The sequence below is a fragment of the Bos grunniens genome, chromosome 24 (genome assembly GCF_055505025.1).
Source record: "Bos grunniens cultivar Pamir isolate PY7600 chromosome 24, Bosgru_T2T1.0, whole genome shotgun sequence".
Classification (NCBI taxonomy): Eukaryota; Metazoa; Chordata; class Mammalia; order Artiodactyla; family Bovidae; genus Bos; species Bos grunniens.
In genome coordinates, this window is record NC_141188.1 from 34,419,497 (window position 1) to 34,437,790 (window position 18,294).

At 43.8% G+C, this 18,294-nt stretch overlaps 1 protein-coding gene across 8 annotated transcripts in view; it reads right to left on the bottom strand.

Moving 5' to 3' along the window:
• LAMA3 (laminin subunit alpha 3) overlaps positions 1-18,294 on the bottom strand; it is a 259,339-nt gene that overhangs the window by 126,190 nt on the left and 114,855 nt on the right. For all 8 annotated transcript variants that reach the window (XM_086372933.1, XM_086372941.1, XM_086372935.1 and 5 more), the window contains 5 exons: positions 18,004-18,146; positions 14,068-14,165; positions 13,413-13,566; positions 3,157-3,317; positions 77-185 (listed from right to left, as the gene is read on the bottom strand). In XM_086372933.1, coding sequence (XP_086229059.1) covers positions 77-185; positions 3,157-3,317; positions 13,413-13,566; positions 14,068-14,165; positions 18,004-18,146 — 665 coding nt within the window. The remainder of the gene's footprint in view (positions 1-76; positions 186-3,156; positions 3,318-13,412; positions 13,567-14,067; positions 14,166-18,003; positions 18,147-18,294) is intronic.

Consider the following 18,294-nt stretch of genomic DNA (forward strand, 5'->3'; position numbering starts at 1 on the left):
CAATAAGCTTTAGAAATATATATGCTTATCAATTAAAAAAAATCTCTAAAAATCAGTGGCTGAAACAGAAGCGTACCAGAAGGAATTGGGCCATCCGGGCTCTGAGCTGAACGTCCGCATCTGCTAAGAGCTCATACACGGCGAGGCGACCCCTGCCGTCGGTCACAGTGCTGCGGCAGAGGACGCTGCAAGAAGAAACAGTTCATCTTAGCCTGTTCCCCTGGTCTGCCTCCCACCCCTGTGGGTGGCTGATCATGCTTCAGTTTCTCTTGTTCATAACTGGGTCACCAACAGTGAACTTCCCTGCTGGTGGAATTTAGCACAGATGCAACCCATAATCGGTGTGGGAAAAAGAACCTTCTTTCTGTGCTCTGAGCTGTACCTCTCAGGGCTGATGGCCATCACCATCTCCACTGGTTTTGTGGAATACCTGCTTTGGTCTTCTGGGAAAGAGCCCCAGGGCCAGTAAAGTCTGATCTCTAATGCAGTCTTCTTGGAAATTGACCAATATCGTTGGTAGTGGCGGTTTAGTTGCTAAATCGTGTCTGACTCTTGCAACCCCATGGACTGTAGCCCTCCAGGCTCCTCTGTCCATGGGATTCTCCAGGCAAGAATACTGAAGTGGATAGCCAATCCCTGCTCCAAGGGATCTTCCTGACCCAGGGACTGAATTCGGGTCTCCTGCATTGCAGGCAGATTCTTTACCATCTGAGCCACCAGAGATGCCCCTGGTGGTGAGCCTTGTTATAGTATTTAAAAGAAAAATCTCATGTCCTGTTGAGAGCAAACCAGTATGGAGAAACAGTACAGTCTAGACTGCTACGTTATCAAGTAGACCTTCTGAGATGATGAAAATATTCTCTATCTGCACCATCCAGAACCGTAGCTACTAACAACACATGACTATTGAGACTTGGCATGTGGCCAGTGAACCATGGGAGCTAAACTTTTTCCTTCATTGAATTCAAACTGGTTTAAACTTAGGCGGCTCAGTGGTAAAGAATCTGTCAGCCAATGCAGGAAATGCAGGAGGCACAGGTTCAATCCCTGGGTCAGAAAGAGCCCTGGTGGAGGGAATGGCGACCCACTCTAGGATTGTTGCCTGGACAGAGGAGCCTGGCAGGCTAAGGCCCACAGAGCTACAGAGTCAGACACAACGAAGCACACAAACGAATGGAAGCCTATTCAAACAGCCACATTTAACCGATACCATCTGAAACAGGATACGAACAGAATAAAGGACATGGAGCTTAAAAAAAGAAAGCCACCGCTCAGCAAAGGTCTTGAAATAATGCTTGGGACTTATGTATCCCCAGGAGAGAGTCCTTCCTTTCTTTAGTTTTGAAATCACTCCTCTGCTTGGTGTAGATGTCTCAGCCTCTTCTGAGATAGTCAAGAGTCACGAAGGCCATAAGGACTGTTTCTTCCTGTCCTGAGCCATCTCCACTTTTTACCCAGTGGAGCAGGAGCAGGAGTCAAACCCCAATCTGGAAGGCAGAAGGGGTCAGAGAACTGAACTGAAGGGTGGGCTTGGATGGACGGGTTATGGAGAAGTCCTGCCCCAGGTCACATGGATGACAGTCTCCCAGATTCCGATGGCAAGGTGACCCACCCATCTGGAAGTGTACATCCTGGTGGTTGCTAATGTCACCTAGAGATGAAACTAGTATTTTCATATAATGACAGAACATTCTGGAGGAACTTTGCTGGGCCATCTGGTACTCCTATTAAAAATGCAAATATAATTACATTTTTTTTTTTACCATCATCCCAGAGAAAAGGAAAGATTAGATTTTTTTTTAAGATTTTGAAAAGAAGCTTTCACAGTTTATTTTTTAGGGTTGCTGAGTGCGTGATATTCATTTAACAACCATTTCATCAAGTCTCATAAAATTTTCCATTCTAAGCTACCAAAAGACATTTTTCAGAAGTTCTTTTCTTTGCATTACAGAGAAAGTGTCCAACTCAAGTCATCTTGGGTTTGACACAAGGCATGTGAATGTAGAGGTCACAAAATGTTCAAAGTCTTAGTGGAGGATTGGGAGGGTTCACTGTAAGGGCTTCCTAGGTGGTTCATAGTGTTAAAGAATCCGTGTGCCAATGCAGGAGATCTAAGAATTGTGGGTTTGATCTCTGGGTCAGAAAGATTCCCCTGGGAAGGGAACGGCATTCTACTCCAGTATTCTTGCCTGGAGAACCCCATGGACAGAGGAGCCTGGTGGGCTACAGTCCACAGGGTTGCAAAGAGATGGACACAACTGAAGTGACTAAACAGCATGTGCACTGTAGTTCCCCACATGCTTGCTCAGGAGACTCTGCCTTCCAGGGCTATTTATTCTACAATTAATTCCATTGGGAAACATCCTTTGCACTGATTCTCTAATCAAAGAATACTCTAAACATCTGCATACATCTTGATTCATTATGCAAAGGAAATGATTTTCAAAAAATCCTTGTCAGAGCTCTTGGAAGAGATGAACTTCATCAGGGTGAATTTGAAATTCCTCTGTCAAATTATTTTTCACGTGATGCTCGTCAAACATTAATGACCCCCAGTTCTTAATGGAGAATGTGCCAGGCACCCATGAACTCTACATGGTGTTTGAGAGAAAGGCCCTGGGTTCAGTGCCCACCATGGGGGTTACAGAAAAAAACAAAAAGGTTGTGCTGCTTCTTGTGGGTGTGAGTGTGTTAGTTACTCAGTCGTGTCTGACTCTTTGTGACTCCATGGACTGTAGCCCACCAGGCTCCTCTGTCCATGGGATTCTCCAGGCAGAATACTGGGGTGGGTAGCCTATCCCTTTTCCAGGGGATCTTCCTGACTCAGGGATCAAACCTGGGTCTCCTGCATTGCAGGCGGATTCTTTACTGTCTGAGCCACCAGGGAAGCCCCTGCTTCTTGTGAATCTGAGCCAAAATGCTAAGCAGAACATGCAGTTTTTCCAGAAAATGCAATATTTTTAAGGTGCTGCCTACGGAGAAGCCTTCCAATAGCGCACCAGGGGTGACGCTGGATCACATAACTCGTCCCCTGCTGGTTCTCAAGCTCAACCTCAAAAAGGAAACAATTTCTCAAGTTGGATAAAAACCAAAGTTCCCACAGCTGACCTCCTGCCTGTTCGGTTAGAGCAGACTCCCCCAGGGCAGGACACTTACCAGTACTTGCAGCTGTAGATGTCCACCCGGCCTGCCAGGTCAGCCCCGGGGCTCTGTATGTGCACTGCGACCTCAGACAGCTGGTCTGCTTCCGTGGCATACTCGACCATGATGACGTAGTGGCCGACCCGCGGGACCCGCAGCCGCAGGTGCAGCTCCACCTGTCGAAGAGCCCGAGATGTTGGAGAGAGGTGAGATGCACTGGATGCGTCTCCACAGGCAACAGTGAAACTGGGGCTGGGGGGACCCCTGGAGCAGTTTTACATGTCATCATAGTAAGAAGCGTGGTGCTTCCCAGGTGGCACTAGTGGTAAAGAATCCACCTGCCAATGCAGGACACGCCAGAGACACGGGATCTTTTCGATCCTGGGTCGGGAAGATCCCCAGAGTAGGAAATGTCAACCCACTCCAGTATTTTCGCCTGGAAAATCCCATGGACAGAGCAGCCTGGCGGGCTACAGTCCATGGGACAGCCGAGAGTTGGACACGACTGAGTGACAGAGCACTCAGTAAGAAATGTGGTCCTGCAGGCAGGGATCCCCAATAAAATACAGGATGCTCTGTTAAGTTTGAAATTCAGATAAACAATACATAATTATAGTTTAACTACAATTCAAACTAAATGGGAGCATCTGGTATTTTTATTGTCTAAATCTGGTGACCCTACTAATAGGGGTCTCTACTCCCACTACCGAAACGGAGCAGGACTCTATGGTCCTTCCTCCCTCATGTCCTCATGTCCTCAGGTCCTCCCGACCATGTCCTCTGCTTGTCTTTTGTCTGTGGAAAAACTTTAGTCAAAGAATAAGTTTAATCAGAGAAGTGAGAAAATGCAGAAACAATGGAAAACAGTCAAAGGAGACCAAATAATCATAATGGAGTCACTAAACATAGTCAAGGACTTTTAGTTCCTTCTCAAGGGCTATAGATAGGTATTCTGAGCCATATCCTGGGAGCTGTCTTACAGATACTGAAATCCTCACCAAGTAGAGAAGTTAACTACATGATGAGCAGACCTCAGTCATGACATAAGATGCCACAACTGCAAGAACTGGCCTCAAGAAATTGAAACAAATTGACCCTGGCACTGAAGATTAAATCTATTAAAACAAGAAGACACTGGTCAAATTGCCAATGACCAGTTTCAAGCTGACTGTCTGGGCTGAGTGTGCGATTTCTGCGTGTAGCCCCCTCCCTCTCTCTATAAAAGCTCTTGCCCACTCACAGTCAGTGGGAGAAGCTGGCCTATGGACAGGAGTCTGTTCTCCCTGCCCCTCTTTTGCTGCTGCCAGCATCCAACATAAAGCAAACTTTCTTTTTCCCCCATCCTGGCCTCTTTGATGGCTTTTGAGCAGCAAGCGGCCGGACCTGGGTTTGGTATTATCACCCATATATTTGCCTTGTTTCTCAAGGCCAAAGATACTTTAAAACCTGAAGTAAAAAGGAATTTCCAATGGGTGATAAAAGGAATGGAAGTATGCCTCGATGGGCTACAAAGCTGAAAATATTCACTATCTGGTTCTTTACAGAAGAAGACGCCCAGCCGTGGCATGCCCTTGTGGTTAGGAGCCTGGAGTCTGGAATCACACTGCCTCCAGCTGTGTGACCTGGAGCAAGTTACTCAACATCTGTATGTCTCAGTATCTTCCTGTGTGAAAATGAGGATAACATAGTGCCCACCTCTTAAGATTATGAGGATTAAGTGAACTAATATGGGATGAGCTCTTCGAACTGTATCTGGCTTATTGTAAGCCCTGTATAAGGGGCTTCCTTGGTGGTTCAGATGGTTAAAAATCTGTCTGTAATGCAGGAGACCTGGGTTCCATCCCTGGATTGGGAAGATCTCCTGCAGAAGGAAATGGCTACCCGTTTCAGTATTCTTGCCTGGAGAATCCCACGGACAGAAGAACATAGTGGACTACAGTCCATGGGGTTGCAAAGAGTCAGACACGACTGAGCGACTAACATACACACACACACACACACACACACACTGTACAAACAATGATGATTATAATTGTGGTTATTGCTTTTTGCCATGACTTTTTTTTAACTCAGTAGTATTTGGTGTGCCATACAAACATACTTCACTCTTCTAATGTCTGCCCTTCCTCCCATTCCATAGTACGAATGTAAAGTCATTTATTTAACTAATCCCCTATTGATAGACATTTAGGTTATCTCTAATTTTTCCTAAAACATATAAGGCTATATGATCATGTATCTATATCTATATATATAAGTATATATTCATATTTATATCTATGGAAGAAAGGGAAAGTGTTAGGCGCTCAGTCATGTCTGACACTTTGTGACCCCGTGGACTGTAGCCCACCAGGCTCCTCTGTCCATGGGATTCTCCAGGCAAGAATACTGGAGTGAGTAGCCGTCTCTTCTCCAGGGAATCTTCCTGACCAAGGTATCAAACTCAGGCGGATTCTTTACTGAGCCACCAGGGAAGCCCGTTTATATCTATAGCTGGATCTATATCCTTTTGCTAGTATTTCTGTAAGATTCCTAGAAGTGGAATTAGAATCACTAGATCAAAATGTGGTGCACATTTAAATCCCGAGTCAGTATCAGAACTACATTCCTTAAGCAGTTTAACCCACTTCCGCCCATAAGCTCAGGCCCTGTCAAGCTTCACCACACTTAATTAAAATCCTCCTGCCTCTGGTCTTCAGGAAATTCACATCTGCTGTTCCTTCCACACAGCTCTGAACCACACACCTGCTTATTTTTCACAGTGATTTTTCTATCACTTAAATAATAGAAAGACTTCCCTTCAGGAGAAAACGTAGATTATCCACACCACTTTCCCACTCGTTATACAGTGAAATACGATGCTGCCACTGGTCCACACGGAGAGGTAATTACCAACATCTCTCCCTTGGGATCTCCAAATGAGGGCTCGTCTGTTTTCACCCCACCACGAAACACACAAGGCCAATGAGCTTTCTCCCAGGAGTTACTATTGGCTGCCAGGTCTATCATAGCACTCTATTATAAATTTCTATTACTCTTCCTACTCCAAGCCATATGGGTTGGCTTTTGGAAGACTTGGTAGGGTTTTGAATATATCTGATGATAGAAATGGGTTTTGAGAAGCCAGACAAAAAATGTTTATCAGTTATTATCTTTGAAGGCTTCCCAGGTGGTGCAGTATAAAGTATCTTTCTGCCAATGCAGGAGATAAGTCTTAGCCACTAGATAAGTCTTAATCACCGCATCACCAGGGAACTCCCTGGGTTTCTGTATTTACATGGGTGGTGAAGCCATTTACTTAGGGAACTCCTAAATGGAATTTGAGATCCCTCTGGGATGACAAACCTAAACAGCGTGTCGAAAAGCAGAGACATCACTCTGCTGACAAAGGTCCGTATAGTCAAGGCTATGGTCTTCCCAGTTGTCACATATGGTTGTGAGAGCTAGACCATAAAGAAGGCAGAATATCAAAGAACGTCCCTTCAAAATGTACAGCTGGAAAAGACTCCTGAAAGTCCCTTGGACAGCAAGGAGATCATACCAGTCAATCTTAAAGGAGGTCAACCCAGAATATTCACTGGAAGGACTGATGCTGAAGCTGAAGCTCCAGTATTTTGGTCATGTGATGTGAATAGATGACTTATTGGAAAAGTCCCTGATGCTGGGAAAGATCAAGGGCAGAAGGAGAAGAGGGCGTCAGAGGACGAGACGGCTGGATGGCATCACCGATGCAACAAACATGAACTTGGGCAAACTTTGGGAGACGGTGATGGACAGGGAGGCCTGGCGTGCTGCAGTCCATGGGGTCTCAAAGAGTCGAACACGGGTGTTGCTCAGTTGGGTGACTCAACAACAGCTGAGATACCTAAGAGTAATGCCATGAAGGAAGTGGGCTGTGCTACTCTGTATATACAATGGGAGGTGTGACTGCACATACCAATATGAGAATCATCTGTGTAGAACTGGTGCCTCACACAATAGACATGGAGAAGACTGCCTAGGGAGGGACTACAGAGTAAAAAGACAAGGGCTAAGACTGAGCCTCAAAAATTCTAACATTTAATGCATAGACAGGAGGGTAAGCCTACAAATGATAGTTTGAGGAAGCAGCCAGAGAGGTACAAAGAGACCCAGTCTGCTCCTAAATTTTGGAATTTAAATTCTGCTCTTAAATTCAAGACGAAAAGACTGTTTTTAAACGGAAGGAGTGTTCAACAAGTATTGAAAGCTGCTGAAAAGTTGAACAGATGAAGACTGGAAAATATTCATTGGACTTAGCAGAGCAACACTAGCACAATCACTGGAAATCCTGCTCCCCTCCCCACAAAAAAATATTAATGGGACTGGGAGGTGAAGTCAGACTGGTGTGGGTTGAGGTATGAATGGAAAGTAGAGAATTAGAAAGTGTGAGTCTAGACAATTCTTGGTTTTGAAGGGACAGAGAGTTATGGAGCAGTGGTTGAAGGACTGTGGGAAGGGGAAGTAGAGTTTTCATAAAAATAGGATGAAAGTGAAAGTCACTCAGTTGTGTCTGACTCCTTATAGTCCATGGAATTCTCCAGGCCAGAATACTGGAGTGGGTAGCTGTTCCCTTCTCTAGGGGATCTCCCTGACCCAGGAATCCAACCGGGGTCTCCTGCATTACAGGCAGATTCTTTACCAACTGAGCTATCAGGGAAGCAAAAACAGGACAGAACTTAGCATTTTTTAAATGTGGGATGACTTCCAGTTCAGATGGCACAGGAATTCATATTTGCTGTACCCCTTTCTCCAAGAGACAGCAACTATGGGTGTGTATTGGTCATAAAAAGGATTTTTTTGTTGTTTTGCAACCCTACAGTTGTGACTGTAGCCCACCTGGCTCCTCTGTCCGTGAAATTCTCCAGGCAAGAATACTGGAGGGGGTTGCCATGTCCCTCTCCAGGGGATCTTCCCATCCCAGGGATTGAACCCAGGTCTCCCATATCACAGGCGGATTCTTTACCGCCTGAGCCACCAAATAATGTTTTAATAGTAAAACAACAACAACAAAATAAATTTGGGATTAAAAGGAGACAGATGATGGAACATAAGTAAAAGAAAAACTTGAAATGGCACCAGGGCTGAAGTCACAGGCTTGTTGTTCTCCAGGCCAGAAGCAGGCCAGCAGTTCAGAATATGCAGCGTAAAGAGAACTTAAAATGCTTTATATGAGACAGGGGCCAGATCCAGGCTCATTTTTTGAAGCCAAAGGATGAGGGTTCCTTCACATCATGCAAAGCTGAAGAAGAAAAAAAAAAATCACTGAAAACCTGCCATCTGGGTTTCAGCTTTATAAAAAAATGGTGGGATATGGAAAACAAAGATCAAAGATGAGGCCCAGGACCAAGAACTGAGTTAAGCACCCGAGGGCTCAGCGTCTGAATCTGTACTAGCCCCAGGACTACAATAATAGACGTTGGCATATTGTTATGCCTGGCTCTGGGCTAAGGGTACAGAGAACCAGACAGACAAGCCAAACTGAGACGGATGTAGGGAAAGAGGGAGAAGATAAAAACATCTCATTCAAAGTAAGCCAGTAAGCAAACAAAATAAGCCTCCACGACATAAAGAAATCTAACGTTAAGAAGAACAGCCAAGGGGACTTCCCTGGTGATCCGGTGGCTAAGACCTCACGCTCCCAATGTGGGGGCCTGGGTTTGATCCCTGGTGAGGGAACTAGATCCCACATGTGGCAACTCAGACCCAGCACAGCCAATAAATACATAAATATTTAGGAAAAACAGAATTTTTCTCTTTTTTAAAAAAAATACAGGCAATAATATATCATCAAGTGAAGACAAGTTTACCTCAGATGAAATAAACTTTATGAAAGTCTGATGAAGTTTTAAAATAAGTACACTGGTTCCTAATCCAGAACTCCCAAAGTCTGAAAAGGAAAACTTGTTTTCAAATGTGTTTGGTTACAAAACCTAACCTAACTCTAACCAGTCATCACTTGATGGTAAAATCTGACCTGAACTAACTCCATATATACTGTCTTCATGTATCTCCCTTGGTGTGTCTATTCATGCTTTTCATTGGAAAAATATTAACTTGTCTGACTACAAGGTGCTGTTCCAGAACCCCCTATTGACGTTATGTATGTACGTAAAATCTTATCTTTTTAAGATTTTAAAAATTCTGAATTCTGAACTATACCTTGCTCCAAAGATGTTGAGAAACTCAAAAAGATTAATGGAGTAACTCCTCTTTAAAAAGTAAATGAAGTTATGAAACAAAAATTGGCAAAGGAGAAACAAGAAAAAAGGAAATGTAAGACAGAGCTAGTAAGAAATCTTTTGAGATGAAAAGTACATGTTACATGGAATTGGGAGGCTGAATAAAATCTAGACTAGAGACAGTGAACTAGAACATTCGTGGATTCTAAGAGTCTCGAGGAAGTCACTCAGAAAGCAGTGCAAAGAGCCAAAGAAACATATAGATATTAAAGAGCAGTTAAGAGACAGATTGAGAGGCTCCAACATTCTTCCAGTCTGACTTCCAGAAAAGAAGATGAAAGGATTTGCAACAAAGTAATATCTGTAGCGGAGAAGGCAATGGCACCCCACTCCAGTACTCTTGCGTGGAAAATCCCATGGATAGAGGAGCCTGGTGGGCCACAGTCCATGGGTCGCTAAGAGTTGGATATGACTGAGCGATTTCACTTTCACTTTTCACTTTCATGCACTGGAGAAGGAAATGGCAGCCCACTCCAGTGTTCTTGCCTGGAGAATCTCAGGGACGAGGGAGCCTGGTGGGCTGCCGTCTATGGGGTCACAGAGTCAGACACGACTGAAGTGACTTAGCTGTAGAAGTGGCAATATCTGTAGAGATACTATCCAAAAGATTCCCAGGATAAAAGACATGACTCGTCACATGAAATTGCACTTTGAGTACTAAAATAATAAAAATAAATCTGCACCTCACATAAAAATGAAACTTCAGAACATCACAAAGTACATCCTGGAACTTCCGGTTAAACATATAGGATGTAGCACACCTATTTAGTGATCCTCCCTCTCAGAAATCCACAAAAATAAGGGTAAATATTTTTTGAATCATAAACCTACAAAGAAAAGAGAATAGAGAAGAGGAAAATAACAGACCAGAGACATGAAAAATTTGGAAGCTAGAATGCAATTGGATGTTAACTAATTGAATAGATCAAAAAAAGATGAAACGTGTGTGTGTGTGTGTGTGTGTGTGTAGGTTTGGGTTGGAGTTGAGGTTGCTGTTGTGGTTGGAGTTGGAAGAAAAAAATCTAAGAAATCTCTCAAAACATAAAACAAGATAAGGCTATTGAAAAGGTGGGCTAAAGATAAAGAAATAACTTATCAAAGGAATAACTCAGGAAAGTTTCCCAGAGAAGTTTCTAGAGTAAAAAGGGCACCACAGCTGTTGGATTAGGCTACCTCTAGAAGAAGTGAGTCCCCCATCAATTCAAGTATTCAACAGAGGCTAAATGAATCAATATCTGACAAGGATAATGTAGAAAGAATTTTTTCCAGGAAGAGAGATCAGATGACTCCTAAGACCTTCTCGAACTCTGTTGGGCTGCCCTGGTGACCTGGCGGTAGAGAATCGGACTGCCAATACAGGATTGGTCCCTGTGTCAGGAAGATCCCCTGGAGAAGGAAATGGCAACCCACTCCAGTATTCTTGCCTGGGAAATTCCGTGGACAGAGGTGCCTGGTGGACTACAATCCATGGGGTCAAAGAGTCCAACTCTAGCTACTAAACAACAACAACAACAAACTCTGTTAGTCTCTGACTTTTAGCACAGTGATCTTAATGCTTCATTAATGCTGTGCAATAGAGCTTTCTGTGATGGCAAAATATTCTGTGATGTGTGCTGTCCAATACAATGGGCACTAGACGGATATAATTACCGAGAGCTTGAAATGTGGTTAGTGTACCCAAAGAACTGAATTTTTAGCTTTACTTAAGTTTCATTAATTAAAAAAAATGTATACTGAATCAGACAGCATAAGTCTCCAGGCCTTCAGATAAAACAGTAAAAAAGGATTTTTAAATAAAACTGGACAGCTCAGGGCTGAGTTGTATGCATCATGCAAATAGAACAGCTCCGAGCTATGGCTCCAGGCTAAGTCAGAGGCAAGAACAGCTCCTGATGAATCATCGGCATTACTTCCTGGACATCAGCCCTTCCCAATTGTACCTCCCTGCTAAGTGGGGTACACACACACACACACACACACACATCTGTGTATATGTGTATGCATGTATGTGCATCTGTATGCATACACACAGCAGGGACAGGGAGAGAGACAGTGGACTGAAGATTAGAATGGAGAGGAAGTAAGATCATTTTGTTTTTCCTGATGCATATTATTCTTTTAAATTAATTTTTATTGACGTATATTTGCTTTACAATGTTACGACAGTTTCTACTGTACAGCAAGGTAAATCAGCTATACCTATACATATATCCAGTACTTTGGCCACCTGATGCGAACAGCTGACTCATTAGAAAAGACCTTGATGCTGGGAAAGATTGAAGGCAGGAGGAGAAGGGGACGAAAGAGAAAGAGATGGTTGGATGGCATCACCGACTCAATAGATATGAGTTTGAGCAGGCTCCAGGAGATGGTGAAGGAAAGGGAAGCCTGGCGTGCTGCAGTCCATGAGGTCGCAAAAAGTCGGACACGACTAAGCGACTGAACAACAAATACATATGTCCTCTGTTTTTTGGATTTCTCTCCCATTTAGGTCACCACGGAACACTGAGGAGGGCTCCCTGAGCTGTACAATGGGCTTGCATTAGTTATCTACTCTACGTTGTTGTTTAGTCGCTAGGTCGTGTCCGACTCTTTAGTGACCCCATGGACTGTAGCCCACCAGGCTCCTCTGTTCATGGGGTTGCCCAGGCAAGAATACTGGAGTGGGTTGCCATTTCCTTTTCCAAGCGATCTTCCCACCCAGAGATCAAACCCGAGTCTCCTGCACTGCAGGCGGATTCTTTACTGCTGAGCGATTGGGGAAGTGATTATGTCAGTCCTAATCTCCCAATTCATCTCATCCCCAACCCCCTTTCCCCTCTTGGTGTCCATAAGATTGTCCTCCATGTCTGTGTCTCTATTTCTGGTTTGCAAATATGATCATCTGTACCATTTTTATAGATTCCATATATATCCATGCATATTGTTTTTCTTATTATAACAAGTAGAAAGGAGAAGAGGGCAGCAGAGGATGAGATGGTTAGATAGCATCACCGACTCAATGGAAATGAACTTGGGCAAACTCGAGGAGAGAGTGGGGGACAGGGAAGCCTGGCATGCTTCAGTCCATGACGTCACAAAGAGTTGGACACGACTGAGTGACTGAACAACATACTTTTTTGGGTAAAAATAATAGTTGTAAAATAAAAACTCAAAATAAAGACTAAACTTAAGAAATACCATCAAACTCCTACAACTTCTACCTTGAAAATGTTAGGAATGTAGTTTACAAAAAGATACACATCGAAATGGTGAGTGAGAATACTGCATATATTTTCATTTCATGGATTTAATCCCAGATGAACATTTTCCTCAAGGGTACAAAACAGAGAACACTGTAAAAAGTAAGGAATGGAAACACTGTAGAGAAAGGTTTTGCTTTTTGTGTGTGAGTGTGTCTTCATTCTGAAGTAATGAGTTCTTATTGTTCATACACAGTACTTCTAACTCAAATCTTAAAACTGTACAGTCTTAAATTGTTTTGAGGCTCAAAGAACTCCTGGAAGAAAAGCAATGCCAAGACCTGTAGTAACCTGTCCTCTGAGCCAGGAAGGAGGTGCCTTTGGGTGTAGCAGTTCCAGAATCTGAGCTCAAGGAATTCAGCTGCTACGAATTGTCTAGCCCGAGGGGATGAGCAGTCAGTGAGCATTGTATCCTTTTAGGGTGAGCTGTGTGATTTCTGGAGGCTTTGTAGAGAGATCGTGCCCCGAATCAGGGTGAACAGGATGCCCCCTTGTAAATCCAGAGAATCAAAAGGAAAAAATTCTGAGGTTGCTCGTGTTGCCCGCCATGAACAGAAAGTGATGGAAAACTAGCCCTCCCATGGCTCAGCGCGGTGGACTGCCCAGCCCCAGCCTGAACCAGAGAGCTCAGCACACCTTTAATTAACATCTCTGGGGAGGTCTTCCAGATTTACCTGAATATGAGATGCAATTGTGGCCAAGGGTTTTCAGCAGAAGGACAGGGAGGTGGTAAAATACCTGATAGAAAAACAAAAAAAGGCTGCCTCACCTCTCTTCCACTGAGGTCCGCCATGACCGGGTGTGCAGGGGTGGGCTGCCTCACCGCCAAGGGTCTCGGCTCCCCATCAAGCAGGAAGTGTCTGGCCTCGCAAGCCAGGGCACAGGGGAATCGGGTTACTGGCAAATGCTGGTAAAGCAAACAACTTCAACAACAACAACAAAATGCAACAGTTACAATGAGAACATAACACAGAGGATCAAAGTTCACCCCCAGGACTCTTATCCATCCCATGCATTCATTCATTCACTCATCACTCTTCAACAAACTCTTACTAAGTGCTTACTACAGGGACCATGAGATAAATTTTCATCTGCATGAGGAATGGGAGAAGCAGTGGTCCACAAACTCAGATTCATTGTAAGCTCTTCCCCTCACTAGATGCATGACCCTGAGAGTATTACTTGGGCACACATCGCCACTTCCTCATGTAAGAGGGTGAGAGTCACTCTGAAGCCCTAGCTACGGGGTACAAAGTGCTTTGTGAGTCTTACACGAAACACAGTCACTGCCACAGAGAAAAGGCACAATTGAGTCATTAACCAGAGCATCCTGTGCAGTCATGATCCTGAGGGCTATTGAGAATCCTTGAACCCAAGGCTCCTGAGTTAGAAGACCCAATGATGCACCTGCCGCCCATACTAACTTCTCTTGGGGATGGCCCACGTGGGCACACGGCTCCGTGACTGGCAGCTGCAGCGAGGGGGCCTCATAGTAGTCCCTGGGGAGCAGCACCAGGTAGTCCTAGGAGATAAAGACCAAAACAATGAATACTCATTAGGAGGGCAGCCCTAAGTTAGTGTTAATGATAAAATAGCTGCACATACTAGCTAAATGAATAATAACCAGGTGAAGCACTCTAGTTAAATTCTCCATATCAACTGCTTTTTCTTTCTGCCCCCTGACTCATCAGAACACATCAAGCAACCTATGGTGGCCCAGACAGTAAAGAATCTGCCTGCAATGTGGGAGACCCAGGTTCAATTCCTGTGTCGAGAAGATCCCCTGGAGAAAGGAATGGCTACCCACTTCAGTATTCATGTCTGGAGAACTCCATGGACAGAGGAGCCTGGTGGGCTACAGTCCATGGGGTCACAAAGAGTCAGACAAAACTGAGTGACTAATACTTTCACTTCTTAAGCATCAGAGATAAGCGTTTCATGCAAACATTTTTATTTCCAAAGTTCAGGGAAGTTTTACCAGTTCTTCTGGGTTGTTAATAAACTCAGAACTAAAGATAATAATAAACTGTCCATTGAAAAGATGTTCTTTTGACATGCTGGTTGCCTTCATCCCTATAGGATCCAGAATTATAGATAATGTAGTCTGGCTTTTTACTCCTCCAGCAGAGCAACGCTCTCCTGGCTTCATGTAAAAAGTGATGTTTTGTGATCCTGGTGAATCATAGCCTGAACCTGGCCCACTGCCTGTCCTGGGACCAGAGAGGAAGAACATGTTCCACTGAGGTTGCCAAGTGGAGCCCACGGTGGGATTAGCAGAAGCAGCTCTTCAGAAAAGGGCAGAGGCTGGACTTCTGCCATCCTAGCATCCCTGCCTATCTGCCCAGGGAAGGAGGGGGAATGTTTGTCATAACAGTGAGAGACTCGTATACTGGCCACAAGGCTTTTCTCTCTTCACAGCCCTCAATTTGTCTATAACAAAGAAGCGGAGAATGTGTGGGAGAGAAAAAGTGGGGGCTCAGTGGTCTTAATACCTGAGTGGGTTTTAATGCAATTTTTAAAAAGTTTTGATTGAAGTATAGTTAATTTACAATGTTGTATTAGTTCCTGGTATACAGCAAAGTGATTCAGTTATATATATGTACTTTCTATTATGATTTATTATAGGATATAGTTCCCTATGCTATACAATAGGACCTGATTATCTATTTTATACACTATAGCTTGTATCTGCTAATCTTAAACTCCTAATTTATCCCCCACTCCTCCCTTTCTCTTTTGGTGACCATAAGTTTGTTTCCAATGTCTGTGAGTCTGTTTTTGTTTTATAAATAAGTTTATATGTATCATATTTTAAATTTCATATATAGGTGATACCATATGGTACTTGTCTTTCTCTTTCTGATTTACTTCACTTAGTATGATAATCTCTAGATCCATCCATGTTGCTACAAATGGCATTATTTCATTCTTTTCATGGCTGAGTAGTATCCCATTGTGGAGAAGGAAATGGCAACCCACTCCAGTATTCTTGCCTAGAGAATCCCGTGGACAGAGGAGCCTGGTAGGCTCCTGTCCATAGGGTCACACAGAGTTGGACATGACTGAAGCGACTGAGCCTGCATGCATGTATTGAAGAAGGAAATGGCAACCCACTCCAGTATTCTCACCTGGAGAATCCCAGGGACAGGGGAGCCTGGTGGGCTGCCCTCTATGGGGTTGCACAGAGTCAGACATGACTGAAACGACTTAGCAACAGCAGCAGTATCCCACTGTGTATATATACACCACATCTTCCTTATCTATGTACCGGCTGATGGACATTTAGGTTCCTTCCATGTGCTGGCTATTGTAAATAATGCTGTTATAAAGATTTGGGTGCATGTACCTTTTCAAATTAGAGTTTTCTCTGGATACGTGCCCAGGAGTGAAACTGCTGGATCATATGGCTTCCCTGATAGCTCAGTTGGTAAAGAATCCGCCTGCAATGCAGGAGACCTGGGTTCTGTCCCTGGGTTGGGATGATCCCCTGGAGAAGGGAAAAGCTACCCACTCCAGTATTCTGGCCTGGAGAATTCCATGGACTGTATAGTCCAAGGGGTTGCAAGGAGTCGAACATGACTGAGCGATTTTCACTTTCACAGCAACTCCATTTTTAGCTTTTTAAGGACTCTCCATTCTGTTTTACACAGTGGTTGCACCAACTTACATTCCCACCAACAGTGTAGGAGGGTTCCCTTTTCCCCACACTCTCTCCATCAATTATTATTTGTAAAATTTTTAATGATGGCCATGCTGACCTGTGTGAGGTGATACCTCATTATAGCTGTGATTTGCATTTCTCCAATACTAATTTTTAAATGGTTATTGCTCTGTTAATAAGCTTTCCTTTGGCAGGGACCGTATTTCCCCGTTACTTTATGGTCCCATAGATTCTAAAACAGTGAAGTTTGATAAGGCGTGCTCAATAAAATATTTCTAGAGAAAATGAGATGAGATCATAATATGGAAGCATACATATGAATTTTTGAGTCAGACATGACTTAGCAACTGAACAACAATAACATATGAATTATGACACAACTGCAGTGGCTAAACGTCATGAAGAATTTTCCATGCCTATGGCCTATGTAGTAATTTTTATCATGAACTTCTTCTTTCCATTAGTCCAACTTTGTATCCATTACTGGCCTCAATGGGATTTTCCTCCTCATTTCTACATCTGTGAAACATCCTTAAACTTTAGTAAAGCAACAAAGCTTTCTACTAAGAAGCACAAGAAAGGCAGGGACAGCTTAAGCCTTCACATTCTGTTGATAAGATCCCAGCTTTGGAAAGCACCATATGGATAAGCATGGTTCCTTCTGTATGGGGCAGGTGGAGGGTTAAAGAACTTGCCTGAGATCTGTTCATTTAGCCAATCAAGAGTTGAGCCAGATGGAAAAGCTTTACATTTTCCACTCTGAGCGCATGAAACCAAGAACTACCAAAGACTGTTTTGAAAAGACCTTGCTATAAGCAAAAGCAGACATCAAAGCAGAGATCTGAGAAGGTAGGCTTCATCCCTGGCCTCTCTGAGAAGGCAGGCTTCATCCCTGGCCTCTCTGGCAATTCTATTAAAGTACAAGGATACAGCCCTTCCCCTGGCAAAGAGTTTTTTGTCCAGGGTAATCTGGTGATGCTATTACCACAGTCAAGGCAGAAGGACACAGGAAGCCTGTCACAGAGAGGCACTGGCTTTTTGTCTCTCCCTTCTCTTTTCACCACCAAGAACTGGACTGATTTTAGCATCTTCTCTTCTTCTAGCTCCTTCTGATTCATTCTGCACGATTCCCAGAGAGGTTATCTTTTTTATCACCCTTCTGATTCATGATGAAAAATCCCAGAGAAATTTTTGAAAGGCTGGGACATAGGCTCATCAAGGTTTTACATTTATTTTGATACTGTTAAAATTTCATGAGTTCAATTTTTTTTTTTTTTTTGCCTGTAAGAGACTGGCTGGAAGACTATAAAATCTATTTTGTTTCCCATATTATTATGCCTGGGCTTCCCTGATATCTCAGTGGTAAAGAACCACCTGCCAATGCAGGAGATGCAGCCTCGATCCCTGGGTTGGGAAAATCCACTCGAGAAGGGACTGGCAACCCACTCCAGTATTCTTGCCTGCCAAATCCCATGGACAGAGGAGCCTGGCGGGCTGCAGTCCATGGAATTGCAAAAGTCAGACAGGATTTAGCAACTGAACAACATATATTGGTACGCCATGTAAGGACAAATGTCACCACAGGTTCCTATATCTAAAAGGGAATCAGCTATGATTCTTCTGTCTTCTGCTCACTGTGGTCACTATGGATGGACCATCTCTAAGAGGGGAAGAATCACCACTCAGAATCCCGTCTTACCAGCAGGACTCCCTCCACCTTAATGCAAGCAATCCACGTCCCTGGTACAATTGAAAACGGGTCTGCAAAACCATTTCCAGGTACAGTGACAAAGGCTGGCTCCTTACTCGGCTGGAATATGATCTCTTTGGTTTGAGCAGCACCTATCAGAAATGAAAAGAATTGCTTAGGGCATCTTTTGAGCAGTCAGTGTTCTGATTTTAGATATTCAACTTAAAACATTCAGTTTACATCTGAGAAACTTTCAGATGCTTCATTGATCATATGAACTGACCAGATTTACTGATCTTA